General features: G+C 44.0%; 1 protein-coding gene across 4 annotated transcripts in view; it reads left to right on the forward strand.

The window, feature by feature from the left end:
• Positions 1-27,647, forward strand: part of hecw2b (HECT, C2 and WW domain containing E3 ubiquitin protein ligase 2b) — a 57,064-nt gene that overhangs the window by 18,679 nt on the left and 10,738 nt on the right. For all 4 annotated transcript variants that reach the window (XM_063010915.1, XM_063010913.1, XM_063010917.1 and 1 more), the window contains exons 3-22: positions 5,596-5,703; positions 5,857-5,951; positions 9,559-9,634; positions 10,156-10,325; positions 12,030-12,172; positions 14,854-14,954; positions 15,316-15,920; positions 16,067-16,370; positions 17,376-17,477; positions 17,737-17,887; positions 18,005-18,108; positions 19,435-19,559; positions 19,757-19,942; positions 22,034-22,168; positions 22,384-22,480; positions 23,687-23,783; positions 24,859-24,942; positions 25,035-25,144; positions 25,360-25,480; positions 26,081-26,194. In XM_063010915.1, the coding sequence (XP_062866985.1) occupies positions 5,596-5,703; positions 5,857-5,951; positions 9,559-9,634; positions 10,156-10,325; positions 12,030-12,172; positions 14,854-14,954; positions 15,316-15,920; positions 16,067-16,370; positions 17,376-17,477; positions 17,737-17,887; positions 18,005-18,108; positions 19,435-19,559; positions 19,757-19,942; positions 22,034-22,168; positions 22,384-22,480; positions 23,687-23,783; positions 24,859-24,942; positions 25,035-25,144; positions 25,360-25,480; positions 26,081-26,194 (3,028 nt within the window). The remainder of the gene's footprint in view (positions 1-5,595; positions 5,704-5,856; positions 5,952-9,558; positions 9,635-10,155; positions 10,326-12,029; positions 12,173-14,853; positions 14,955-15,315; positions 15,921-16,066; positions 16,371-17,375; positions 17,478-17,736; positions 17,888-18,004; positions 18,109-19,434; positions 19,560-19,756; positions 19,943-22,033; positions 22,169-22,383; positions 22,481-23,686; positions 23,784-24,858; positions 24,943-25,034; positions 25,145-25,359; positions 25,481-26,080; positions 26,195-27,647) is intronic.

The raw sequence follows: 27,647 nt of genomic DNA on the forward strand, positions 1-27,647 counted from the left end.
AGGTCTGTAATAAGTCATCGACTCGTAAGTCAGGTTATTCGAACGCACTACGTGGACAGCTGTAACGTCGGGTTTCGCTTACTAAGCTAACACAGTTAGCATCATGCCAGTCAAACCAATGGGATGAGGTGGCACAACGCGCTAGCGTGTCAAATAACGTCTCCCTCCGTGTACCGAAAACGGTTAAACTGTCCCTGACAAGCCCGAACTTGCAAATATAAACACTTGTGCAAGTTTGTACAAATTAAAAGTCAATAATAATCGATTTACATTTACCAATAACTGTGAGAAATGTTGTGCCCCAATGAATGCTGGGATTGCCTTGGCCGCTAAGGAGGCTTCCGATGCTCACTCGTTCTTGAGTCAAAATAACATTGAAAGAAAACAGGCCTAGAAACAGGCTAAATGCTTGCATTGTACAAATGCACGTTGTTGGATGTTGTCTGGAACCTTACTGCTCAGTGCCTTGTGGCTCACTGGGGATTTGTATCAGGGGGTCGTTGGCCCAACTGGCCTTGTCCGCTGGGGTCATACATGATGATATTGACTGCAGGATGATGGTGCTGGCTGTCGGCCACGCTCATTCTTGCCGTGATTGATTTTTGGTCATGCGTCAGATGAGGGTAAATGATGGCTTGTGGAAGCTCGGCGAGATAGAATGGAAGCATGAACCGTAGATCAGTGATGAAGGTGAACGGCTGAACGGTGAATAGTAGTTTTTCATAATGGCTCATGTCTGAAGAACCACGTAAGCTGTACTGATAAGCTTTATGTGGCGCTCGGTAGGTGGGAGAGTGCCGACCCTGTTCCACTGATAAATGGGGTATCGTGTGTGTGATAGGTGGAGCTCAGATTCATCCGTGAATGTCTGTACCATATAGTTGTTCCTAATAAAGTGCTCAGTGCATGTATGTGCGTGGGTGAAAACTTGGCCACCCTACCTGACCTGCTGTTTAATCCACGATGAGCAAAATAACCAATGCCAAGTTCACACTACACGACTGATCGGTGACAGGGGGTCACACACTACACCATCTACCACCAACTGGAATCGCGGACGAGCTTCTCTGCTCTCCCAAACTACGTTCAGTCACGAAAACAAACTCGAGAAGTGACGAGGGGTTTAACGATACCACGTCCAAAAACGCACGTCAACAAGAAGCGAGCGATCAAAGTTTGTGCGCTGATGTGCAGCGGAAAATCAAGGAGAAAAATAAATGAATCTGAGTGGATTTGGCAACGTGACCAGCATGGATTGTTCTATAGTGAGTTGGAGGTTAATAAATATTGTTTGCAATGCAGCGTGGGTGTTACGTTTTGTAGAGAACGATCAGGTCAGAAATACTGTAAAACTTTTGTGTGTAACGATGTATTCTGATAGAAACTATTTTACGCCCCTGTCCCACCTTTTTACCCCTGACACCGTATCTTGCGTTCTCATTGGCTGTTCGACACAGCACTCATGGCCAGTCGGCCAACTCGTACCCAGATATTTGACAAGCTAGATATCTCTCTTCGGGTGGCAAGCGCTTGGCGAGCACATAGCCATTGAGAGCCGAGTGAAAATCAGGGCAAAAATCGTGTAGTGTGAACTAGGCATAAACCAGCCTCAGTATCTCAAATGAAAGCTTTAGAAATAGGCTTACTGTTTGATTCGGTTCCCTCCAGTGTGTTTTAATGCTGATAAACTATTTGAATCCCTGTCCGTGGGTGAGGGCTCTCCAGTGCAGAGATTCTGTAGATCTGATCAGTTATTGTAGGTAGTGTTCTGTAAGTGTTCTGTAAGTGTTCTGTTATTGTAGGTAGTGTTCTGTAAGTGTTCTGTAAGTGTTCAGTTATTGTAGGTAGTGTTCTGTAAGTGTTCTGTTATTGTAGGTAGTGTTCTGTAAGTGTTCTGTAAGTGTTCTGTTATTGTAGGTAGTGTTCTGTAAGTGTTCTGTAAGTGTTCAGTTATTGTAGGTAGTGTTCTGTAAGTGTTCTGTAAGTGTTCTGTAAGTGTTCAGTTATTGTAGGTAGTGTTCTGTAAGTGTTCTGTAAGTGTTCTGTTATTGTAGGTAGTGTTCTGTAAGTGTTCTGTAAGTGTTCAGTTATTGTAGGTAGTGTTCTGTAAGTGTTCTGTAAGTGTTCTGTAAGTGTTCAGTTATTGTAGGTAGTGTTCTGTAAGTGTTCTGTAAGTGTTCTGTAAGTGTTAGTGATCAGTTATTGTAGGTAGTGTTCTGTAAGTGTTCTGTAAGTGTTCTGTAAGTGTTAGTGTTCAGTTATTGTAGGTAGTGTTCTGTAAGTGTTCTGTAAGTGTTCTGTAAGTGTTAGTGTTCAGTTATTGTAGGTAGTGTTCTGTAAGTGTTCTGTAAATGTCCTGTAAGTATTAGTGATCAGTTATTGTAGGTAGTGTTCTGTAAGTGTTCTGTAAGTGTTCTGTAAGTGTTAGTGATCAGTTATTGTAGGTAGTGTTCTGTAAGTGTTCTGTAAGTGTTCTGTAAGTGTTAGTGATCAGTTATTGTAGGTAGTGTTCTGTAAGTGTTCTGTAAGTGTTCTGTAAGTGTTAGTGATCAGTTATTGTAGGTAGTGTTCTGTAAGTGTTCTGTAAGTGTTCTGTAAGTGTTAGTGATCAGTTATTGTAGGTAGTGTTCTGTAAGTGTTCTGTAAGTGTTCTGTAAGTGTTAGTGATCAGTTATTGTAGGTAGTGTTCTGTAAGTGTTCTGTAAGTGTTCTGTAAGTGTTAGTGATCAGTTATTGTAGGTAGTGTTCTGTAAGTGTTCTGTAAGTGTTCTGTAAGTGTTAGTGTTCAGTTATTGTAGGTAGTGTTCTGTAAGTGTTCTGTAAGTGTTCTGTAAGTGTTAGTGATCAGTTATTGTAGGTAGTGTTCTGTAAGTGTTCTGTAAGTGTTCTGTAAGTGTTAGTGATCAGTTATTGTAGGTAGTGTTCTGTAAGTGTTCTGTAAGTGTTCTGTAAGTGTTAGTGATCAGTTATTGTAGGTAGTGTTCTGTAAGTGTTCTGTAAGTGTTCTGTAAGTGTTAGTGTTCAGTTATTGTAGGTAGTGTTCTGTAAGTGTTCTGTAAGTGTTCTGTAAGTGTTAGTGTTCAGTTATTGTAGGTAGTGTTCTGTAAGTGTTCTGTAAGTGTTCTGTAAGTGTTAGTGATCAGTTATTGTAGGTAGTGTTCTGTAAGTGTTCTGTAAGTGTTCTGTAAGTGTTAGTGATCAGTTATTGTAGGTAGTGTTCTGTAAGTGTTCTGTAAGTGTTCTGTAAGTGTTAGTGATCAGTTATTGTAGGTAGTGTTCTGTAAGTGTTCTGTAAGTGTTCTGTAAGTGTTAGTGTTCAGTTATTGTAGGTAGTGTTCTGTAAGTGTTCTGTAAGTGTTCTGTAAGTGTTAGTGATCAGTTATTGTAGGTAGTGTTCTGTAAGTGTTCTGTAAGTGTTCTGTAAGTGTTAGTGTTCAGTTATTGTAGGTAGTGTTCTGTAAGTGTTCTGTAAGTGTTCTGTAAGTGTTAGTGATCAGTTATTGTAGGTAGTGTTCTGTAAGTGTTCTGTAAGTGTTCTGTAAGTGTTAGTGATCAGTTATTGTAGGTAGTGTTCTGTAAGTGTTCTGTAAGTGTTCTGTAAGTGTTAGTGTTCAGTTATTGTAGGTAGTGTTCTGTAAGTGTTCTGTAAGTGTTCTGTAAGTGTTAGTGATCAGTTATTGTAGGTAGTGTTCTGTAAGTGTTCTGTAAGTGTTCTGTAAGTGTTAGTGTTCAGTTATTGTAGGTAGTGTTCTGTAAGTGTTCTGTAAGTGTTAGTGATCAGTTATTGTAGGTAGTGTTCTGTAAGTGTTCTGTAAGTGTTCTGTAAGTGTTAGTGATCAGTTATTGTAGGTAGTGTTCTGTAAGTGTTCTGTAAGTGTTCTGTAAGTGTTAGTGATCAGTTATTGTAGGTAGTGTTCTGTAAGTGTTCTGTAAGTGTTCTGTAAGTGTTAGTGATCAGTTATTGTAGGTAGTGTTCTGTAAGTGTTCTGTAAGTGTTCTGTAAGTGTTCTGTAAGTGTTAGTGATCAGTTATTGTAGGTAGTGTTCTGTAAGTGTTCTGTAAGTGTTCTGTAAGTGTTAGTGATCAGTTATTGTAGGTAGTGTTCTGTAAGTGTTCTGTAAGTGTTCTGTAAGTGTTAGTGTTCAGTTATTGTAGGTAGTGTTCTGTAAGTGTTCTGTAAGTGTTCTGTAAGTGTTAGTGTTCAGTTATTGTAGGTAGTGTTCTGTAAGTGTTCTGTAAGTGTTCTGTAAGTGTTAGTGTTCAGTTATTGTAGGTAGTGTTCTGTAAGTGTTCTGTAAGTGTTCTGTAAGTGTTAGTGTTCAGTTATTGTAGGTAGTGTTCTGTAAGTGTTCTGTAAGTGTTCTGTAAGTGTTAGTGTTCAGTTATTGTAGGTAGTGTTCTGTAAGTGTTCTGTAAGTGTTCTGTAAGTGTTAGTGATCAGTTATTGTAGGTAGTGTTCTGTAAGTGTTCTGTAAGTGTTCTGTAAGTGTTAGTGTTCAGTTATTGTAGGTAGTGTTCTGTAAGTGTTCTGTAAGTGTTCTGTAAGTGTTAGTGTTCAGTTATTGTAGGTAGTGTTCTGTAAGTGTTCTGTAAGTGTTCTGTAAGTGTTAGTGTTCAGTTATTGTAGGTAGTGTTCTGTAAGTGTTCTGTAAGTGTTCTGTAAGTGTTCTGTAAGTGTTAGTGATCAGTTATTGTAGGTAGTGTTCTGTAAGTGTTCTGTAAGTGTTCTGTAAGTGTTAGTGTTCAGTTATTGTAGGTAGTGTTCTGTAAGTGTTCTGTAAGTGTTCTGTAAGTGTTAGTGTTCAGTTATTGTAGGTAGTGTTCTGTAAGTGTTCTGTAAGTGTTCTGTAAGTGTTAGTGTTCAGTTATTGTAGGTAGTGTTCTGTAAGTGTTCTGTAAGTGTTCTGTAAGTGTTCTGTAAGTGTTAGTGATCAGTTATTGTAGGTAGTGTTCTGTAAGTGTTCTGTAAGTGTTCTGTAAGTGTTAGTGTTCAGTTATTGTAGGTAGTGTTCTGTAAGTGTTCTGTAAGTGTTCTGTAAGTGTTAGTGTTCAGTTATTGTAGGTAGTGTTCTGTAAGTGTTCTGTAAGTGTTCTGTAAGTGTTAGTGATCAGTTATTGTAGGTAGTGTTCTGTAAGTGTTCTGTAAGTGTTCTGTAAGTGTTAGTGATCAGTTATTGTAGGTAGTGTTCTGTAAGTGTTCTGTAAGTGTTCTGTAAGTGTTAGTGATCAGTTATTGTAGGTAGTGTTCTGTAAGTGTTCTGTAAGTGTTCTGTAAGTGTTAGTGATCAGTTATTGTAGGTAGTGTTCTGTAAGTGTTCTGTAAGTGTCCTGTAGGCATTAACATATCATGCTAAGCTGTTGGCTCAGTCAGTGTTGGTTGGAGCTGAACAGATGGAGTCGGCTGGAGGTTCATGTGAGCACAGCAATGTTCAGCTTTACAAACAGGAAATGAAATTTCACTTTATTAGCATCAATCATCAGACTTCAATTCATCTATAATTCAATTCAAGTATTTTATCAGGTATAAGATGTGCTGTGTGTAGATTTCTGAGCCAGAAATCTAAATCTAAAATAAGAAGATGATTGTTCTTCCAGATGAGGCGTGTCCGGCTAACGTTTGGGACTCGAAGAATCGTGGCATCAATGGTACCCAGAGAGGCCAGATCGTCTGGAGACTGGAGGCCGGGCCTTACTTCATGGAGCGTGAGTGGTGCTTATGATGAGCTTCCTCTATCAGATTCTGTCTCTCTCGTGGACCCTCATGATTAAAGCTAAAAAATGAAACTGATTGGAGGGGTGAAAGTATTTGGACACCACTAACACCTGCACCGTTCTTGCTGCTGTTTGTGCATCCAGCCGAAACCAAAATCTGCTTCAAATATTACCACGGAGTGAGCGGAGCCCTGAGAGCCACGACGCCCTGCATCACGGTGAAGAACCCCGGAGTGCTGGTGAGTGCACGTGTGCTCGTGTTCCATTTCATTCATGCGCCACCAAGCTGCCCCTGCTCCGTTTGCTGTTCGTGTAGGGTTGCCAGATTCCAGCAGTAGAGAATAGACAGTTTTGGACATGTTTTTAAACATTCTAATCTCAGACAAAGCTGTTGCAATAGCAGATAACTGACTGATTGTTTGAAATTAGAACATCTGGCAACCCTTCATCCAGCTGTAGCATGTTTTTGTACATGCAACTGGTGTGTCAAATCAATCACATAGGCCACACCCTTTTTACTAGGACTGACAGGTACATAGGCCACACCCTTTTTACTAGGACTGACAGGTACATAGGCCACACCCTTTTTACTGGGACTGACAGGTACATAGGCCACACCCTTTTTACTAGGACTGACAGGTACATAGGCCACACCCTTTTTACTGGGACTGACAGGTACATAGGCCACACCCTTTTTACTAGGACTGACAGGTACATAGGCCACACCCTTTTTACTAGGACTGACAGGTACATAGGCCACACCCTTTTTACTAGGACTGACAGGTACATAGGCCACACCCTTTTTACTAGGACTGACAGGTACATAGGCCACACCCTCTTTACTGGGACTGACAGGTACATAGGCCACACCTTCTTTACTAGGACTGACAGGTACATAGGCCACACCCTTTTTACTAGGACTGACAGGTACATAGGCCACACCCTTTTTACTAGGACTGACAGGTACATAGGCCACACCCTTTTTACTAGGACTGACAGGTACATAGGCCACACCCTTTTTACTAGGACTGACAGGTACATAGGCCACACCCTTTTTACTAGGACTGACAGGTACATAGGCCACACCCTTTTTACTAGGACTGACAGGTACATAGGCCACACCCTCTTTACTGGGACTGACAGGTACATAGGCCACACCCTTTTTACTGGGACTGACAGGTACATAGGCCACACCCTTTTTACTAGGACTGACAGGTACATAGGCCACACCCTTTTTACTAGGACTGACAGGTACATAGGCCACACCCTTTTTACTAGGACTGACAGGTACATAGGCCACACCCTTTTTACTTGGACTGACAGGTACATAGGCCACACCCTTTTTACTAGGACTGACAGGTACGTAGGCCACACCCTTTTTACTAGGACTGACAGGTACATAGGCCACACCCTTTTTACTAGGACTGACAGATACATAGGCCACACCTTCTTTACTGGGACTGACAGGTACATAGGCCACACCCTCTTTACTGGGACTGACAGGTACATAGGCCACACCTTCTTTACTAGGACTGACAGGTACATAGGCCACACCCTTTTTACTAGGACTGACAGGTACATAGGCCACACCCTTTTTACTAGGACTGACAGGTACATAGGCCACACCCTTTTTACTAGGACTGACAGGTACATAGGCCACACCTTCTTTACTAAGACTGACAGGTACATAGGCCACACCTTCTTTACTAAGACTGACAGGTACATAGGCCACACCCTTTTTACTAGGACTGACAGGTACATAGGCCACACCTTCTTTACTAAGACTGACAGGTACATAGGCCACACCCTCTTTACTGGGACTGACAGGTACATAGGCCACACCTTCTTTACTAGGACTGACAGGTACATAGGCCACACCCTTTTTACTAGGACTGACAGGTACATAGGCCACACCCTTTTTACTAGGACTGACAGGTACATAGGCCACACCCTTTTTACTAGGACTGACAGGTACATAGGCCACACCTTCTTTACTAAGACTGACAGGTACATAGGCCACACCTTCTTTACTAAGACTGACAGGTACATAGGCCACACCCTTTTTACTAGGACTGACAGGTACATAGGCCACACCTTCTTTACTAAGACTGACAGGTACATAGGCCACACCTTCTTTACTAAGACTGACAGGTACATAGGCCACATCTTCTTTACTGGGACTGACAGGTACAGAGACCACACCCTTGTACTGGGATTGACAGGTACAGAGACCACACCCTCTTTACTGGGACTGACAGGTACAGAGATTTGTCACATGAAGCATCAGATTTGTGTCCTTCTGGCTTCTTCTCCTCGGTTCTAACATGCATCTACATGAACATCCATTCACGATTCTGAATAATTCATTATTTACTGCACAACATGAACCAGTGGCATCGTTCCTCTACCTCTCTGCCTCTATACATCCATCTCAACACCGGCGGCCGGGTGCAGTGTGACCAGCTGGCACAAATTCATCTCGCATAAGACTTTTGACCGCTAATCCGGCAATTGTGCCGGTCCAGTCCAGCTGCTGTCGTTTATTACCACACATGCCCAGATGGTGCGGGCTTAGTGTAACCCACTTTCAGGGTGAAAGGCAATTTCAGATCAGGTCAGTTTTCAATCAGCGGAGTAAAACGCTGGCGGGATCTGCTTACAGCTAATCACGTTCACAAGCAGTGCAGGATCACAGTGTTCTGCACAACCTCAAACTTTACATACACTAAAAAGCAACACGTATTTAAGTAGTGTTGGATTTCAATAATATCCGCTTTTTATTTTTATAAACAACCTCTTCTTTTCACCTACCAGAGGCCACCCAACCAGCAGGTCAGAACCTGACACGCCCGGTCAGGTTGATAGAGCTCGAGATGTCAGTGGTGGTGGCTAGCGCATTAGACCGGTACGCCACCCGAGCATCTCTATATGCAATATGCAAGTCCAGTTATGTATTCGGTTGAGGCAGAAGTGAATAATGACCTAAACCTTCTGACAAGACCTCAAAAGGATCGTGCATGTCACAACCTTTTGGCTATTTTTACTTATTTATTTCTTATTATTTTTAATCTGCTATTGGTTGGATACGGATCGCTGACTAATGATTAAATAGAATCTTTTAAAAGATCTTTGATCAGCGCTTAAGGTACTGGACTAGTAAATATTTTTTCATGCTTCCTCTCCACCAATGCGATCCCCTGTCCGATTGAGGAGAACAAAGCTAACCCACGCCCCCTCCGACACGTGGGCAGCAGCCGTACGCATCTTATCACCTACACTTTGACGAGTGCATATGCGGATCAGCGCTGTGTACGGAGAGACACACCCTGACGGCACTCTTTCCCCGTCTCTGTGCAGGCGCCATCAATCAGCCAGCAGAGGTCGTAGTTGCATCAGTTATGAGAGAGAGAGACCCTATCCGGCTTAATCCCAACCCTATCTGAACAACAGGCCAATCGTCGTTCATGTGGCCGCTCAGCCCAGCCAAATACGATGTATTGGAGATCCCAGCTCTGGTGTTCAGCAGGTGTTTTACCGCTGCGCCACCTGAGCGGCCTGGACTAGTAATCTTAAGGTCTAAGTTCAAGCCTCATCACTGCCAGGTTGCAACCGTTGGGCCCCTGAACAAGGCACTTAATATTGCTTGCATTTTATTGAGTCGCAAGTGTAAGTCGCTTTGGTTGGTTTAGAGGTTTCAGTTTACAGAATTCAGGCTGTGTAAGAGGCACCCAAGATCGAACCACTCAGCACAGTGAGGTGCTCCACTTACTCCATCTTTACTTCTCGTTTGCTGTAGGTAATTGAATTGTCTTTCTGACTTGTGCATATCTCTGCTTTTTAACGCAGGCCGGGCCGGAGGGACAGGTGGATGGTCAGTCTGTGACGGAGCACTGCCGGAAACTCGTCAGCTTCACACTGTCAGGTATGTTCGGGCCGAAGACGCCGGGGAAAGGTGCTGCGCTGCTCTCGTGTGGACAGAACGTGTAAGCACACGTTGTAAGGTGGATGCCGGGCCTGATTCAGTGTGATCAGAACTCATTTCGAATACACACAGAATCAGGAGTGGGTTAAAAAAGATGAGCGGTGTTGCCAGATTGGTTCCATTTGGAAATAAACAGAACTACATGTAACCTCGGGTTGCGGATGAATACGTGAGCGTATGTGACGGGTTGATGAGCACCCCGGCATGAGGAGATTATTATTCAAACTTGGTAACAACAAAACAAGCGTTCAAACGAATAAACAAACATGCAGCGAGAAGTGAGACTCGATCGGCCATTGTAGAGCTGTAAAGACAAACATCCTGCCAACCATGCGAAAAGAAAGACTCAAGAGCAAGAAGGAGATCAGTCGGGTGTACACACACTTACACCTAGATGCTACATGGTGTGGTCGTGGTTATCAGTGCCAATAATTCTGGATAATTCTGTGTGTGTGGTGCAGATATTCGGGCGCAGGGTCTGAAGAAGGGCATGTTCTTTAATCCTGATCCATATCTGAAGATGAGCATCCAGGCAGGCAAACACAGCGGCTTCCCCGCCTTCACACACCACGGCCAGGAGAGACGAGCCTCCATCATATCCAACACCATCAACCCTGTGTGGCACGCAGAGGTGATCCCTGACCACACACACACACACACACACACACACACACACACACATTGATTATTTCTAAAATGTTATGTTGTTGCTGTCACTTGTTAAGTTTTAAAAAGTGTAATATATATAAAGCGTATTATTCTATCTATACAGCTCACAAAAATTAGAAATGAATATGAAGCGATAAAAAAAAAGAAGCATTTGATCTTTTTTTTATTAAATAAGAACATCAGAAAAGCAAACGACAAGTCAGAGAAAGTTGTTCCATTATGCAAATGAGATGCAAACTCAATTATCGTGATGGAGTAGCAAGTGACACATTGGTGAAGGTCAAACTGTACGCGAGTGCCACACACTGACTGTTCAGTAGGGTGTATGGTCACCCAAGACGATGGGGCGTGGTCAGGATCAGATTGTCCAGCAGTTCTCGATCCTCTGCCACTTCCAGCTCGAGAAGTGTTGTGGGAGGCATCGGACGGTTTGCCAGACGTCTTCCCAGTGCATCCCAAGCATGTTCAATGGGATTCAGCTCTGGAGAATGTGAAGGACAGTCCTTATTTTTCATATTCATTTTGAAATATCCCCTAATTTTTGTGAGCAGCGTATCTCCTCGGCTGCTCCCGTTAGGGGTCACCACAGTTTCTACGCCGGATGCCCTTCCTGACACGACCCTCCCTATTTATCCGGGCTTGGGACCGGCACTACGATGCACTGGTTTATGCATCCTAGCGACCGGGTACCTATAGGGCAATTCCAGAGGTGGAGAGTAACGAGTTACATTTACTCGCGTTACTGTAATTGAGTCGTTTTTTTGTGTACTTGTACTTTTTAAAGTAGATTTTACAGCCTGTAATTTTACTTTTACTTAAGTATGTTTTGTATTAAGAATTGTAATTCGCTACATTTTAAATAACATCCGTTACTGAATAAAATAAACGCAAAAAAAAAAAAAAAGGCGTCTGGGAAACTGCTGCAGTGAATTCTGCGCTAGAGTCGGACCTTTTGGCTCGGTTCCTTTTAAAGAGACGTTCAAAAAATGTCTCTTCATTCTTCATTCACTCCCAGAGGTGCGACTCGGTTCCTTTTGTTCATTTTAAAGAGCCGTTCAATAGAATCGGATCGTTCACGAACGACCCATCACTAGTGGTTATACAGTTTGAAAAAGTTTAATGGGATGGTCTGTACTAAAATGACACATTACACATCCCTAAATGTTTTAAATGTTGTATCAACATGTTTTTTCTATTATATTTGAATGAAAAACAACTACTGTGAGATTTATATCCACCTGTCCTGTTTGCATCACACAGAAGAACTAAGTAACGTTTACTCTGAGTACATTTTAAACGAGTTTTAGACTAGTAACTTTACTCGTACTTAAGTAAAAATTCATTAAAGTAATAGTACTTTTACTCGAGTACAATATTTTAGTTCTCTTTCCACCTCTGGACAATTCAGTGTCTCCAATTAGCCTGGCTGCATGTTTTTGGACTGTGGGAGGATACCGGGGGAAACCCACGCAGACACGGGGAGAACATGCAAACTCCGCACAGAAAGGACCCGGACCGCCCCGCCTGGGGATCGAACCCAGGACCTTCTCGCTGTGAGGCGACAGCGCTACCCACCGAGCCACCGTGCCGCCCGACAATAAAGCGTGTTATTATACACACAAAATTTGCTTCTAATAATTTAGTCATTTTCTGGCTCTTCCTGCAGAAATACACCTTCGTGGCGCTCCTGACTGATGTGTTGGAGATCGAGGTGAAGGACAAATTCGCCAAAAGTCGGCCAATCATCAAGCGCTTTCTGGGTCAGCTGACCATACCGGTGCAGAGACTTTTGGAGAGGCATGCAGCAGGGTTTGTGGACACATCAGTGCGTTGCACGTTAGAAGTTTTCCACATTGTGTAGAGTTACAGCTTGACTTCTCTAGACTCAGACCCTTCATTCTAAACTTTGTAGACGCCCCTTCTGTAGCTAGTACAGCAGCAGGTCTGTTTGGATACACGTGCATAAGCTTTACGTACCTGGATTTAGGCAAGCTCCCTCAGATTGGATGGTGAGCATCTGTGAACTTCATTCTCAGGCCTCTCCAAGAATGTCCAGTGGGGTCAGCGTAGCATGATGCTGCCACCACCATGTTTCACTGGACAGATGGTATCAGCGATGTGCAGTGCCAGTTCTTCAGCAGACATGGTGCTTGCTGTTTTGCACAAAGAGTTCAAGAACCATCTTATCAGACTCTCATGAGTTCTGTATGTGTTGTTAGAGAAGCTTTTATTTAACAGTGGCTTTCGTCTTGTCACTCTGCCATAGAGACCTGCTTTATGGAGGCTGCAGAGATGGTTGTCCATCCAACAGGTTCTCCCATGTCTGCACAGGGCTTCTGGAGCTTACTTAGAGTGACCGTTGGGTTCTTTTTTACCTACCTGACCAAGGCCCTTATTTTTCCAGATGTCCAATCTGGCCGGATGGTTAACCCTAGGGTTCTGTAAATTGTGGGCCTTAATAGTTCCAAGTGTGCTTTTCCAAATTATGTTCAGTTGATTTAAATTGCAATAGCTGAACTTCAGATGAGTTGTAGACATCTGACTACAATCCAAAGTACCACAGGTCAGGTTCACAATCTTTGGACATACAGGCTAATAATTACCAATATACATGACACAGTAAAAAAACAAAACAAAAGCAAACTACTAAATAATAGAATGGATGAATAAGATTAGCAGTTTAAGACAATTCAAGATAGGACATCAACAGTTGCCATAATCTGTGTGTTTTCTGATGCAAGTTAGATTCTAGAGTTAGTTGCTTCACTGTTAGACAGACAGACAGACAGACAGACAGATTAGATAGATAGACAGACAGACAGACAGACAGATAGATTAGATAGATAGATAGATAGATAGACAGACAGACAGACAGACAGACAGACAGACAGACAGACAGATAGATAGATAGATAGATAGACAGACAGACAGACAGATAGATTAGACAGATAGATAGATAGATAGATAGATAGATAGATAGATAGATAGATAGATAGATAGATAGATAGACAGACAGACAGACAGATAGACAGATAGATTAGACAGATAGATAGATAGATAGATAGATAGATAGATAGATAGATAGACAGACAGACAGACAGACAGACAGATAGATTAGATAGATAGATAGACAGACAGACAGACAGACAGACAGATAGATTAGACAGATAGATAGATAGATAGATAGATAGATAGATAGATAGACAGACAGACAGACAGACAGACAGATAGACAGATAGATTAGACAGATAGATAGATAGATAGATAGATAGATAGATAGATAGACAGACAGACAGACAGACAGACAGACAGACAGATAGATAGATTAGATAGATAGATAGATAGATAGATAGATAGATAGATAGATAGATAGACAGACAGACAGACAGACAGACAGACAGATTAGATAGATAGACAGACAGACAGACAGACAGATAGATTAGACAGACAGACAGACAGACAGACAGACAGATAGATAGACAGACAGACAGACAGATTAGACAGACAGATTAGACAGATAGATAGATTAGATAGATAGACAGACAGACAGACAGATTAGACAGATAGATTAGATAGATAGATAGACAGACAGACAGACAGACAGATAGATAGACAGACAGACAGACAGACAGATTAGACAGATAGATTAGATAGATAGATAGATAGATAGACAGACAGATAGATTAGATAGATAGATAGATAGATAGATAGATAGATAGATAGACAGACAGACAGACAGACAGACATATAGACAGACAGATAGATTAGATAGATAGACAGATAGATTAGATAGACAGACAGACAGACAGACAGATAGATTAGATAGATAGATAGACAGATATATAGATAGATAGACAGATAGATAGACAGACAGACAGACAGATAGATTAGATAGATAGATAGACAGATATATAGATAGATAGACAGATAGATAGACAGACAGACAGACAGATTAGATAGATAGACAGATAGATTAGATAGATAGACAGACAGACAGACAGATAGACAGATAGATTAGATAGATAGATAGACAGATAGATAGATAGATAGACAGACAGACAGACAGACAGACAGACAGACAGATAGATACTTTATTGATCCCGAAGGAAATTAGAGTCCCAGTAGCATTGTACATCAAATCAAATACACATTATAAAAAATTACAACAATATGAATTTGAAAAGTACAAACAGTTTTGACAGATTGAATGTAACCTGTAATGAATGTAAAGTAATATGTAAGTTTTACATGTATATACTGCATAGCTACAGAGCAGTTATTGATAATGAGTAACCTGGTTTAGCCAGAAACTAACCGGTGGAACTTGAGGAGTTGACCATAAGAGTAAAATACATTTCTTAGCAAGAGATACTAAAATGAAAAAAAAAAATGTCTTGTTACAGCTAATGGTTTTAATATTTTAAATTCACAGTTTATCCCAGGTACTAAATTGAACTCATCATATAAACGTGTGTTTTTTTGTGATGTAGAGATCAGCCAGTAAGCTACGCGCTGTGCCGCCGCTTGCCGTCGGAGCACGTGAGCGGACAGCTTCAGTTTATGGTGGAGATCACATCTACAGGACATGAGGGTAAGTGGAAGTGAATGAGTGGGATCGTTTGAGTGGAGTGTAGGAGTGAGGGAGTGAAGAAATAGGTGTGTATAGGTAGGGGTGAACGACTGAGTCTAGAACTGACAGTGTGTGAGTGAAGGTGTAGACGTGTTTACGGGAGTGAGAGACAGAGAGGACGAGTGATAGTTATTAAATGAAATGTACAGAGTGTGTGCAACAAGGTGTGGAAGTAAAAAGAGGGCATCAAAAAGTGTGCAAACAAGGGAGAACATGACAATGGTGTAGAGCTAAAAGCGAGACAACCGGGAGTGAACAAGAGTCAAAAATCAAGTTAATGTATTTTTCTCTTTCCTTCTTTCTCATGTACACACCTGATCAGATGTTCTGGGTTCACTCCTGGGCGCTTCGTCTTTAAACGGCGACCCAGGTAGCCCGTCTGACGACGAAGACGTCGCCCCTCCTCCCTCCCGCATCCACAGGGCCGCGTCTCCGACGGGCTCCGAAGGCTCTCTGCACAACGAGGCCTACAGAACTGACGAGGGTCCGGCAGAACCGGACGAGGACCAGACTCTGAGGGACCTGCCTGCTGATTCTGGACACACCCATAGGCAGTCCTCTCTAAACGACTACCTGGACGCCATAGAGGCTCCGAAGGGACCAGAGGACCGTCCGCTGGGCGCTGCTTCGCCCAAGCTGCGCTCGAGCTTCCCCACCGACACGAGGCTCAACGCCATGCTGCACATCGACTCGGACGAGGACGAGGAAGGACACGCCTCTCAAGCGGTGGGGCTGACCAACGGAGTCCTGAGTCAACAGGAGCAAAGGGAGAGGGCTAAGAAGGAAGGGGAACGGAGTTGCCCCGATGAAGCCTCGAGTAGTAGCACGACGAATAGTCAAAATAGTGGAACGGAAGGGAACCAGGAGGGAGCGGCGAGTGCGGCGGCCTCGTCCCAACCCAGCTCAGCTTCTCAGCCAGCAACTCGAGTGAGAAGCTAGTGTTTATAGGGTTTGTTATGTTTGGGGGGTTATAGAGCTGATATAAATAAAAATAAATAATAGTAATAATTAATAAATAATAAAAAAGTGCATTTAATTTCTTTCATTTGGTTTGTTTCCTCACTTTGCTGTAGGATAAAGAAGGTTCTGTGTCCACGGATGGAACGAGCGAGGAGGTGTTTGTACCAAACGAAGCGGCCGCTTCTGAACCGTCGGCAACTAACGGCGCTGTAGCTACCGAAGAACGAGGGGCTTCAGGAGGCAACCAGTCAGAGCCGAATGGTTTAGAGGGTAACGGAGCCGATGGGAGGGAGGTGGGCAGGGACGTCTGGCGGAGGAGGCAGAGCCTGCAGCCAGCGGGGCGGGAGTCACGGATGGAAGAGGTGGAGTCAGCGGAAAGGCGAAGGGCCAGTTCAGTGGAAACCAACGGCATGTCAGGTACCATCTGTCAGAGGACGTAGTGCAATAATTCTAAAAACGTAATTTCATACTGCAAATCATTCTATGACTGAATGATTGTTGTAAAGTGGATTTTCTGTGCTCAGAATTTCTCGAAATATGTACAGTGGAGTCAGAAAGTATTCACACCCTCGAGATTTACAGCTGTTACAGCTGCAGGTCTTCTTGGATACATGTGCACAAGCCTTATACCCTTGGATTTAGGCAGTTTATCCCATTCTTCATGGCAGATCCTTTCAAGCTTTGTCAGTCAAAGCGAACCTTCGGATCGCTTTACAGATGCGTAATGGGGTTTAAATCTGGGCTTGCCCAGAAGCCAGTCCAGCATTGTTTTCCCTGCATGCTTCGGGTCATTGTCATGTTGGAATGTCAACTGTCAACCTAGTCACTATGAGTTTGTCTGCGGTCTGCAGAGGTTTTCTTTCATTCAGGGCAGTTGTAGCCTAGTGGTTAAGGTACTGGGCTGTAAATCGAAAGGTTGCTGGTTCAAGGCCCTCTACTGCCAGGTTGCCACTGTTGGGCCCTTGAGCAAGGCCCTTAACCCTCAGTTGCGTATACTGTATGTCACAGTACTGTAAGTCGCTTTGGATAAAATGCTGAAAATGTAAATGATGCTTCTGTATTTGGTTGCATTTATCCATCACAAGAGTCTTACCGGTCTCCCAGCACCATGCTGCAGAGAAGCACCCCTGTAGCATGATGCTGCCTCCACTACGTTTCACAGTATGACTGAAATAGACCCAGGCATGCCTTTGCAATGATGTCCAGTCAATTCAAGACTCGAGCTCTGTACACATCTCAAGTATCATTAAAGCAAACACTGCGTTTGACCACGATATGGACGATTCGGAGTGCAACAGCACAGGGTGTGAATATTTCAGTCCATTCAAAATCAATCTGCAACACATATAAAATGCACAAACAGTCACAGGTTCCAAATACTTTCTGAATCCACTGTAAGTGTTGTGTGATGTGCTTCTGTAGGTGCCACCGCTCAGGTAAACGGTCTTCAGCCGGTTCGCTCGCTTCCAGCTGTGCGTCACGATATAAGTCGCTACCAGAGAGTGGACGAACCTCTACCACCAAGTGAGTGAATAGGTTTTAAATAGCGTTTAAAATATACATCAGATTGCTCCAAAACAAGTTGTATTTTATCAAGTGTAAAGTGTAAGTTTGTTATCATTTGTGTTATTATTAGCTGAGGGGCACAAACGTGCTGCAGGTTGTGTGTGGGTGCTTCTGATTAAAAGAGTTCTAATGCTGCACTTGCCTGTGTGTGTGTGTGTGTGTGTGTGTGTGTGTGTGTGTGTGTGTGCGCGCGTGTGTGTGTGCGCGCGCACTACAGACTGGGAGGCTCGGATCGACAGCCACGGCCGAGTCTTCTACGTGGATCATGTGAACAGAACCACCACCTGGCAGAGACCCACCGCTCCTCCTGCTCCTCAGGTCTTACAGAGATCCAACTCCATCCAGCAGATGGAGCAACTCAACCGCCGGTACACACACACACACACACACACACACAGTTCTAATTTCAAGAAACATCATTAAACACTGAAATAAACAGAAAATCACCAACCTCATCCTGCTTCTTCCTGCACTCGTTTATTCAGGTACCAGAGCATCCGGAGGACGATAACCAACGAACGGACGGATGAGCAAGCAGCCGAGATGCCTCCCTCTGATGATACGGACCTGATGCATCAGACCATTCCTGGTACGCAGTGTGAGGGGGGTCTGAGAGTCTCAAATGCACCTTTCTATATGCGAGGGCTTGCAAAATCGCTTCAGTACACTGTCTTAAAAGGAAGGCTTTTAATCGGATCGGTGCTCGGGTGGTGCAGTGATCTATTACGGTAGCCAACCACTGCTGAGACCCAGGTTCGGATTGTCTACGTCCGATCGTGGGGGGGGGTGGACGAAGCCCTGCGGCCGCTCGGGTGGCACAGCGGTAAAAACATGCTGGAACACCAGAGCTGGGCTCACGAAGACATCGCTAGGCTGAGCGGCCACACGAACAACGATCGGCCTGTTGTTCAGATATGGGCGGGATTAAGCCGGATAGGGTCTCTCTCTCGTGGCTGGTGCGGTTGCGACCTCTGCTGGCTGCACAGAGATGAGAAGAGAGTGCTGTCAGGGTGCGTCTCTCCGTACACAACGCTGATCCGCACCGCACTCGTCAAAGCGTAGGTGATGAGATGCGTACGGCTGCTGCCCACGCGTCGTAGGGGGCGCGGGTTAGCTTCGTTCTCCTCGATCGGAGCGCGGATCGGCATCGGTGGAGAGGAAAAGCGTGACGCAATGCATAAATAAAATATATATATGTACAAAAAAGTAAAAGCCTCGTGATGGATTGAGACCCTGTCGGATATTTAAAATCCATTGCTGCACCTCTAAAGCTTCTGGACAAAACGGCAGGAGACCATTAAAGCAGAGGCGCCACGATGTGCTGTGCTCAGTACATCTAGTCGTTTCACAATGCAGCGTCGGTGCTATTTTTCGGCCGAGCAGAGTCACCCAGCGTGTCCTGTGTGGGCGGCCTGACCGGACAGCAGGGGTCGCTGTTGCTGCGCAAGTGAGGACAAACCTTATTACCGTGTCCGGTGTGTCCACTGTACTGTGAACCAGAGACCTCGAGCTAGCATATTAGACCATATTAGGGCCAGTGATAGCTCTGTGGTTAAGGTACTGGACAAGTAAACAGAAGGTTGCCGGTTCAAGCCCCCACTTGTTGCCACTGTTGGGTCCCTGAGCAAGGCCCTTAACCCTCAATTGCTCATTGTGTTCCGCTCACTGTGTCGCTTTGGATTAAAGCGTCTGCTAAATGCTGAAAATGTAAATGTAGACCGCTGTGGCACCTAAAACTGATTAGTTTTGAAGATGAAATGAGATATTTGTATAGGCAGAGCTTGAAATATGGAATGGTACATTCTAGATGACGGCTACAGTGGATTCTTCTGGCTATTTCTTGTTCCATAGTTGTTGTTTAACTGTATATAAAAGCTGGAGGACATGATGATGACCCTGAGCTGTTTCTTTGCAGAGTACCGTAGAGACGCGGTGGTGGGAGCTGCTAACTCTCGGTCGCGCCTGTCTTTGCTGCTGCAGTCACCCAGCGCCAAGTTCCTCGCCAGCCCCGACTTCTTCAGCGTACTCCACTCCAACCCTGTGAGTTCCGTTATCGGCTTTTATCAGGAGACGTTTCTCCACCCGGCCCTCCCCAACGTAGACGTGTCTGCGTTTCCCTACGAGGAATCTGCAAGGCAGTCTGGGAAACGTAGTCAGTAGTAGGGCAGCGTGAAATGTCAGAATGTTTATTCAGTGGTCGCATGTGTTTCCTCATTCGTCCTTCCCGTCTCCTTCAGAGTGCCTACCGCATGTTTACGAGCAACACGTGTCTGAAGCACATGATCAGCAAGGTGCGGCGGGACGCGCATCACTTGGAGCGTTACCAGCACAACCGCGACCTGGTCACCTTCCTCAACCTGTTCGCCAACAAACAGCTGGAGCTGCCGCGCGGCTGGGAGATGAAACACGACCACACCGGCAAGGTCGGACTAATGTCACTGATGTGTACACTGATCAGCCATAACATTAAAACCACCTCCGTGTTTCTAATCTCACTGTCCATGTTATCAGCTCCACTTACCATATAGAAGCACTTTGTACTGTAGTTCTACAATTACTGACTGTAGTCCAACGGTTTCTAAGTTTTTAAATATCGTGTCCACTCACTGTCCACTCTATTAGACACGCCTACCTAGTCGGTCCACCTTGTAGAGGTAAAGTCAGAGACGATCGCTCATCTATTGCTGCTGTTTGAGTCGGTCATCTTCTAGACCTTCATCAGTGGTCACAGGACGCCGCCCACGGGGCGCTGTCGGCTGGATGTTTTTGGTCGGTGGACGATTCTCGGTCCAGCAGTGACAGTGAGGTGTTCAAAAACTCCAGCAGCGCTGCTGTGTCTGATCCACTCATACCAGCACAACACACACTAACACACCAGCACCATGTCAGTGTCACTGCAGTGCTGAGAATGATCCACCACCTAAATAATACCTGCTCTGTGGTGGTCCTGTGGGGGTCCTGACCATTGAAGAACAGCATGAAAGGGGGTAACAAAGCATGTAGAGAAACAGATGGACAACAGTCAGTAATTGTAGAACTACAAAGTTCTGCCAGATTTAATGAGAAATATGAGTTTTTTTACCACCTACTGAACATGATATTGCAGGGCTCTAGAGTGCGACCAATTTGGTCGCACATGCGACCTAATTTCTCAATGGTGCGACTAAAAAAAATCTCAGGTCGCACCGGTGCGACCAGGCGTCCGAGGGAAAAAAACAACAACAGACACACATTAGGCCAATATCATGGTCTAAACCAATCAGAGATAGCGAAGGGCGGGACAATATTGTAGCGGTGATATGTGAGCGACATTCAGCTCAGCCAATCAGAATGCAGCACCAGGTTTATACACGTGCGTTCGGACGTTCTGCCGTAAGTTTAGTTTTGTTCGGGTTCTGGAGCTCGGCGGTGTAAAGTGTTGTAACGCTCACTTAAGTCCTGACTAAACAGTTAAAGTGACTCGACCCTGTCGTGTGTCTTTATTCCCACACCTCCACCACCGCACAGCAAAAGACCCGCAGCATCCCCACCGGACAGCGGCTAGGTGAGCCGACCCTCTACAGTAGCAAGGGGCTAATGCTAGCGGTAAAGTGCCGCGATAGTGAAAGTAAAATATAAAAATAACTAAAAGACCAAAATATATTACAATACATGTAGTCAAAATACGCAGTGAGTGCACCGCAAGCGATTTTGGGAATCTGTGTAAAAGATCCAGTAAAGCCGATAATATAATGCACTGTATTTAAGATTACGCTCTAACACACACACAAACATATACATATCATTTTAAATATACACACACATATAAATAGATATACACACATACATACACATTTACTCTATTATTTTTATAATTTTTATAAGTGTGCTATAATTAGTCTGTAATACTATAATTAACTGTAAAGAAGACCATGGCCGGCAATAGTATATTTGTGACTGGTTCTAATACATTTCGAATTGAAAGGATGAAAAAGCCCAATGCATCTATAAAACACATTACATGCCTCGATAAATGCACTGCCCAAGTGTCCCCCTCTCCCCACTGCCCTTCATTGTCAGGCAGCAGCAATCAGATCATCAGACGAGGCCATGTTGACCAGATTGTTAGTTATTTCCAAGTCAATATTGCCTGTTTGGACAGTGATTAAAAAAGAAAAAGAAAAAAGTGAACCTGTAAAACTGCGGTGTTAAATGCGATGCGGTCGAAAATTTGGGTGCACCTAACTTTTGTGCTGGTGCACCTAAGAAAAAAAGTTAGGTGCACCAGTGCAACCAGTGCAAAACGTTAGTCTAGAGCCCTGTATTGTGAAAAGATTCAAAAGAAAACTCAGTCTGAGTTACTGATACCACACGACCCTTGCAGATGTCTTATTGAGGCCATGTCTTGGAGGGTCAGAGCTGTTTTGATGTTGTGCCTCCACCTGACCCAGGACGTTTAGGCAGCTGGTACAGTTGATATACCAGCTGTACTGTAGATGTGACCTTTAGCCACGGAACTATTTCTCTCTTTCCAGCCTTTCTACGTGGACCACAACTGCCGCGCCACCACCTTCATAGACCCTCGGCTGCCCCTGCAGAGCGCCCGGCCCAGCGGCCTGCTCGCCCACCGCCAGCACCTGAGCCGCCAGCGCAGCCACAGTGCCGGAGAGGTCGGTACCCAGATTTACCCCCATCCTTCTAGCATTTGCACTCGAATTAGTCCTAGGAACTGTAGTTCGGTGAAGTCGCGTAGGCTAGTGATCGAGAGGTCGCTCATTTAAGCCCCACCACTGTCACATTGCCACTGTTGGGACCCAGCGAACCAGATCCAGCGTATATTTGTATGTAGGAGAGTTTGGTCTGTAATACGCTACGTTTACTCCAGGTGGTTGACGAATCACGTCATGCCGGCCCTCCTGTCCTGCCCCGGCCTTCCAACACCTTCAACACTGCCAGTCGAGGCCAGGATATAGTACCTGTCGGTAAGTATGTTGTCTTTATAGCCAAAAGTATGTAGACACCACATCATACACCACTTCGTTGGTACAGCGTTCGTCGCAGTGCTCAGTATCATGTACTGACCAACACTTGTCTCTAGTCTTGTCTTGTCTGCCTTAATTACTTTTTTAGATTAGAAATGTCTTTTTGTATTTATTGTACTGTTGTCTATAGGGACGTCCCGATCACGTTTTTTTGTTCCCGATCCCGATCATTAATTTTGATCCCGATCCGATACCGAGTCTCAAACCGATACTTGTATTTTCTAGATATTGTCTAGATAAGAACTAGATAATACTGTTCAAACAGTGCACACTTCAAGTACATTACAGTTATTCACATTAATCCAGTATACATGTTTAACACCTGAATAGCTCTGCAGTGCTGTAGGAAAAAAATTGCCTGCATCCAAGCTATTGCTTAATGTTCTTTTATTTTTACAAAATAAATGTAAACAAACTAAGTGCAGCATTGTAGTAGTAAAACTAGAACACTCAAAATAAAGCGAAGGTTCTTTTTGAGGAAAATCAGCGTCTCTGCCGGTTCCTCTTCTCATCATATAATAATAAACTCGCTGTATTCGGCCGAGTGTTTATTTTTTAGGTGCCGTATCAAATTGGTAGATCGTTTGGTTAAATTATATCTGGTTTGTTTATGAGCCACCGTCTTGTAACTCGTGCTGTATGTTATGGTCCCTTAAGTTTTCATACTCGGATTAAAAGTTATTGTTTTGTAAACCGGAGTGATCCTGGACTCACACACCATATAAACAGTAAAATCATACAGTAATGAACGCAGCTCTGCTCCCACCGCCTCGTGAAACGCTCGCATCGCAGACGTCACACTTCACTGTTGGACTCTCCGTTTACGACACCTGCATGACCGCTGATGTAAAACGAAGGATCGGCCTTAGTAAAACTGATACCGATCAGTTAAAAAATGCCTTGCTCGGGCCCGATTCCAATCTTTGATATCGGATCGGGACATCCCTAGTTGTCTATCTGCACTGTGTACTGTACTATCTTGCACTTTTTGTTCTATGTTGCACCCTGGTCCTGGAGGAACGTTGTTTCGTTTCAGTATGTACTTGTATATAGCTGAAATGACAATACAGCCTCTCTTGACTCTCGACTCTCTTGACTCGTAATGGATCACAATCACACAGACTGAGCTTTGCACTTTCTTTGCAGCCTACAACGAGAAGATCGTTGCCTTCCTGAGGCAGCCGAACATATTCGAGATCCTGCAGGAGAGACAGCCGGAGTTCAACAGGAATCATTCACTCAGGTATTCAGTCCAGGGTGTGACCGTAATGACTGACCACTATGTTCTGCGCAAAAGAATAGCAAAACATTCCAAGTCTTCTGCCGTGTGCAACCACCCGCTGCTTCCTTTTTACATTTGTCAGCGGTGGATTCTCACATTGAGCCGTACAGCATGCAGAGAGTCACGCTGTGCTCTGTGTGTCCCTCTGCTACTTGTGCTGGTGCCCTGATCAGACTGGCGAAACCCTGTTCGACCTTCTTTCCTTCAGACACACACGGGCTGTGGTGTTGGACAGAGTTCTGTTAGACTCGTGCCTGGTTCACACTACACGAAACCCGGCTCTCGATCGCTATGTGTGAACTACTCAACAACTTTGATTTATAGCACGTCGGATATCTGGATACGAGTTGGCCGACTGGCGATGAGCGCTGTGTCGAACAGGCAATGAGAACGCAAGCTACGGTGTGAGGGGAAACGCAGGCGAGGAGTGTAAACAGGTGGGACAGGGGCGTAATATAGTTTATATCAGAATACATCAGCACACACACAAGTTTTACAGTATTTCTGACCTGATCGTTCTCTACAAAACATAATACTGCATTGCAAACAATATTTCAAGCTGTTCACGTTGCCAAATCCACTCAGATTCATTTATTTTTCCTCTTTGCTTTTACGCTGCACACCAGCGCACAAACTTTGATCGCTCGCTTCTTGTTGACGTGCATTTTTGGACGTGGTATCGTTAAACCCCTCGTCACTTCTCGTGTTTGTTTTCGTGACTGAACGTAGTTTGGGAGAGCAGAGAAGCTCGCCCGCGATTCCAGTTGGTGATGGATGGTGTAGTGTGTGACCCCCTATCACCGATCAGTCGTGTAGTGAGAGAATGACTCCCGATCACAAGAGATCCGGTCGTGTAGTGTGAACTTGGCATAAGCAGGTCCAAACTCTGTCGTTTCCTCCATTGTTTCAATTCATTTTTTTATAAATGAATAAAACGGTGTCATGTTGAGCATTCAGAGCTTTTTAAATCTCCCGATTGGTCTGTTCAGCCCTAAAATGCTATCGGCGTTCTTTACTTGTATTTACGCGCGTGCAGGGAGAAGATTCAGTTCATCCGCAACGAAGGAGCGGCCGGCCTGGTGCGTCTCTCCAGCGATGCGGATCTGGTCATCCTGCTCAGGTACTGAAGGTTTCCACACCGTTCCTGCTGAACGAGACACGACGACACGCCTCTCACGCCTTCACTTTTCATTTGTGTTCACACCTTCCCAGCCTCTTCGAAGAGGAAGTGATGTCATACGTGCCGTCTCATGCCTTGCTGCACCCCAGCTACTGTCAGTCTCCGAGAGGCTCTCCGGCCTCGTCTCCGCAGAACTCGCCCGGTGAGTGATTCCATTACTAAATATACACATATACTGTATATATATATATACACATATTTATCATTTCAGCGCTTTATCGTGATCAGAATCACTTGGCATCTGGTGGGTTTCTACAGACCCAGTGTGTGTGTGTGTGTGTGTGTGTGTGTTTGAAGAGAACCCAGAAGTTTGTTTACAGGTTCTAACAGCAGACCTTTCTGACCTTTCTCCCTCAGGCACACAGAGAGCCAACGCCCGTGCTCCTGCACCTTACAAACGAGACTTTGAGGCCAAACTACGCAACTTCTACCGCAAGCTCGAGACAAAGGGCTACGGACAGGGTCCCGGGAAGGTCAAGTAAGGGGAGCGGTTCTGTTGGACTATTTTTGGAACATTGATGTAAACCAATCGCACCAGGCATAACATTATGAGCACTGAGAGGTGAAGTGAATAACACTGAGTATCTCTTCATCACGGTACCTGTTAGTGGGGGGGGTTAGTGTTCAGCAAGTGAACATTTTATCCTCAAAGTTGATGTTAGAAGCAGGAAAAATGGGCGAGCGTGAGGATCTGAGGGCCAAATTGTGATGGCTAGACGACCGGGTCAGAGCATCTCCAAAACTGCAGCTCTTGTGGAGTGTTCCCGGTCTGCAGTGGTCAGTATCTATCAAAAGTGCTCCAAGGAAGGAACAGTGGGAGCGAAGGCTGGTGTAGCTCAAACTGCTGATGAAGTTCTGATAGAAAGGTGTCAGAATACACAGAGCATCACAGTCACACGGCTGTTTTGGCAGCAAAAGGTGGGGACCAACACAATTTTAGGAAGGTGGTCATAATGTTATGTCTTACAGTCTTCTCTTATCCACCAAACCAAACCAAACCAGCACGACCATTTTCCCTGAATGTGGTTATAAGTGTATCGGAGTTCCTACATGTTGAGCCCTGTGTGTTTTCTATCAGGCTGATCATGCGCAGAGACCACCTGCTGGAAGACGCCTTCAATCAGATCATGTGCTACTCCAGGAAGGACCTCCAACGAAGTAAACTTTACGTCAGCTTCGTCGGAGAGGAAGGGTGAGGATTTTCTCTTCGGTTCATTTCTAAATTCTGTTTGAAACCATGTTTGAATTGAATGTAAATAGTACAAGTAAGGATTTTTGGGTGGGTGGGTGGGTTTGAGGTCTTTTCCAAGCAGATTCCTACTGTCAATTTTAGTGCACTAGACCAGTGGTGTCCAAACTTTTTTCTAGGAGAGATTTGATACCGTGGTACCTCGGTATACGTCTGCTTTGGAATAAGGCCAACTTTTTTATACGTCCTGTTTGGACGCTAAACATTTTGCTTGGTATACGACCTTTGTTTGGAATACGACTCGCGTGCGACCAGATACCATTCAGTGAACAACCCGCGCTACAACTCTGTGAATTTTCACGTGATTTTGTGTTTTTTTTTAGGGCTGTCGAAGTTAACGCGATAATAACGCATTAACGCAATCTCAATTTAACGCGATAAAAAAAAATAGTGCCGTTAACGCAAATTCTATTTGGCCCTGCGAGTCATCCGTAGTTCATGTTGAGACTTACCAGCGTTTTTCATTTGCGGTTTGTTATCATAATGTAACCGAGCGTGTAGTGATGCACTTGCTTAATAAAGAAATAAATACACGCTATATTCACAAGTTGTCGGGAGCAGAAAACTTTTATTACTTTTTCTGTTACGGTACCGGACAGCTGGAGTCATCGCGTTAGCCAAGCATGCTAGTCCATGAACTATGGAAGCCCCAAGGGGTCAAAACACACTCACTTCGTGTAGAAACGTCCATCAAATGTCACGATACAAGCACAGAAAAGTCTGTTACAATAACTACGCCTTATCCCACCTGAAGCACCGCTGATCTACAATATTTGGAGAAATTCTAACCTACAATCTGACATATATACGAAGTCAGGGGTCTCTGCTGGATAGTATTTCTGCCTAGTATGTGAGTGAATTACAGCTTTCTCTTGTCCCAGCAGTTTTTAACATCACTACATTTAGCATAAAATGTGTTCACCATTTTAATTGTAACATTTCACTTAAAAATCCTTGTTTTCTTCTTTTTTTTTTTAAATGCGATTAATCGCGATTAACTATATGAAATTATGAGATTAATCGCGATTAAAAATTTTAATCGTTTGACAGCCCTAGTTTTTTAAAGTATATTTTTAGTAAATTAATATTTTTAGTGATTTATATTTATAAAATTAGTATTAATATGGAATGATGTGAGGTGGTCATAGGTGCATGTATATCGGGGATTTTACAACGGCTTTGAACGCAGCTCAGCCAATCAGATTCTAGGACCAGAACTATCCGTTTTATAAATTATTTTATACCACCCCATCAACGTATAATCAATAATATAATAATAATAATAATAATATAATGCCAATAACAATAGGATTTTTCTTTATGGGAATGGATTAATCATTTTCCCTTCATTTCTTTTTTTTTGTTTTTTTTTGTTTTTTTGTTTTAAATTAAATTT

The sequence above is a fragment of the Trichomycterus rosablanca genome, chromosome 15, assembly GCF_030014385.1.
Source record: "Trichomycterus rosablanca isolate fTriRos1 chromosome 15, fTriRos1.hap1, whole genome shotgun sequence".
In the NCBI taxonomy this organism is placed as follows: Eukaryota; Metazoa; Chordata; class Actinopteri; order Siluriformes; family Trichomycteridae; genus Trichomycterus; species Trichomycterus rosablanca.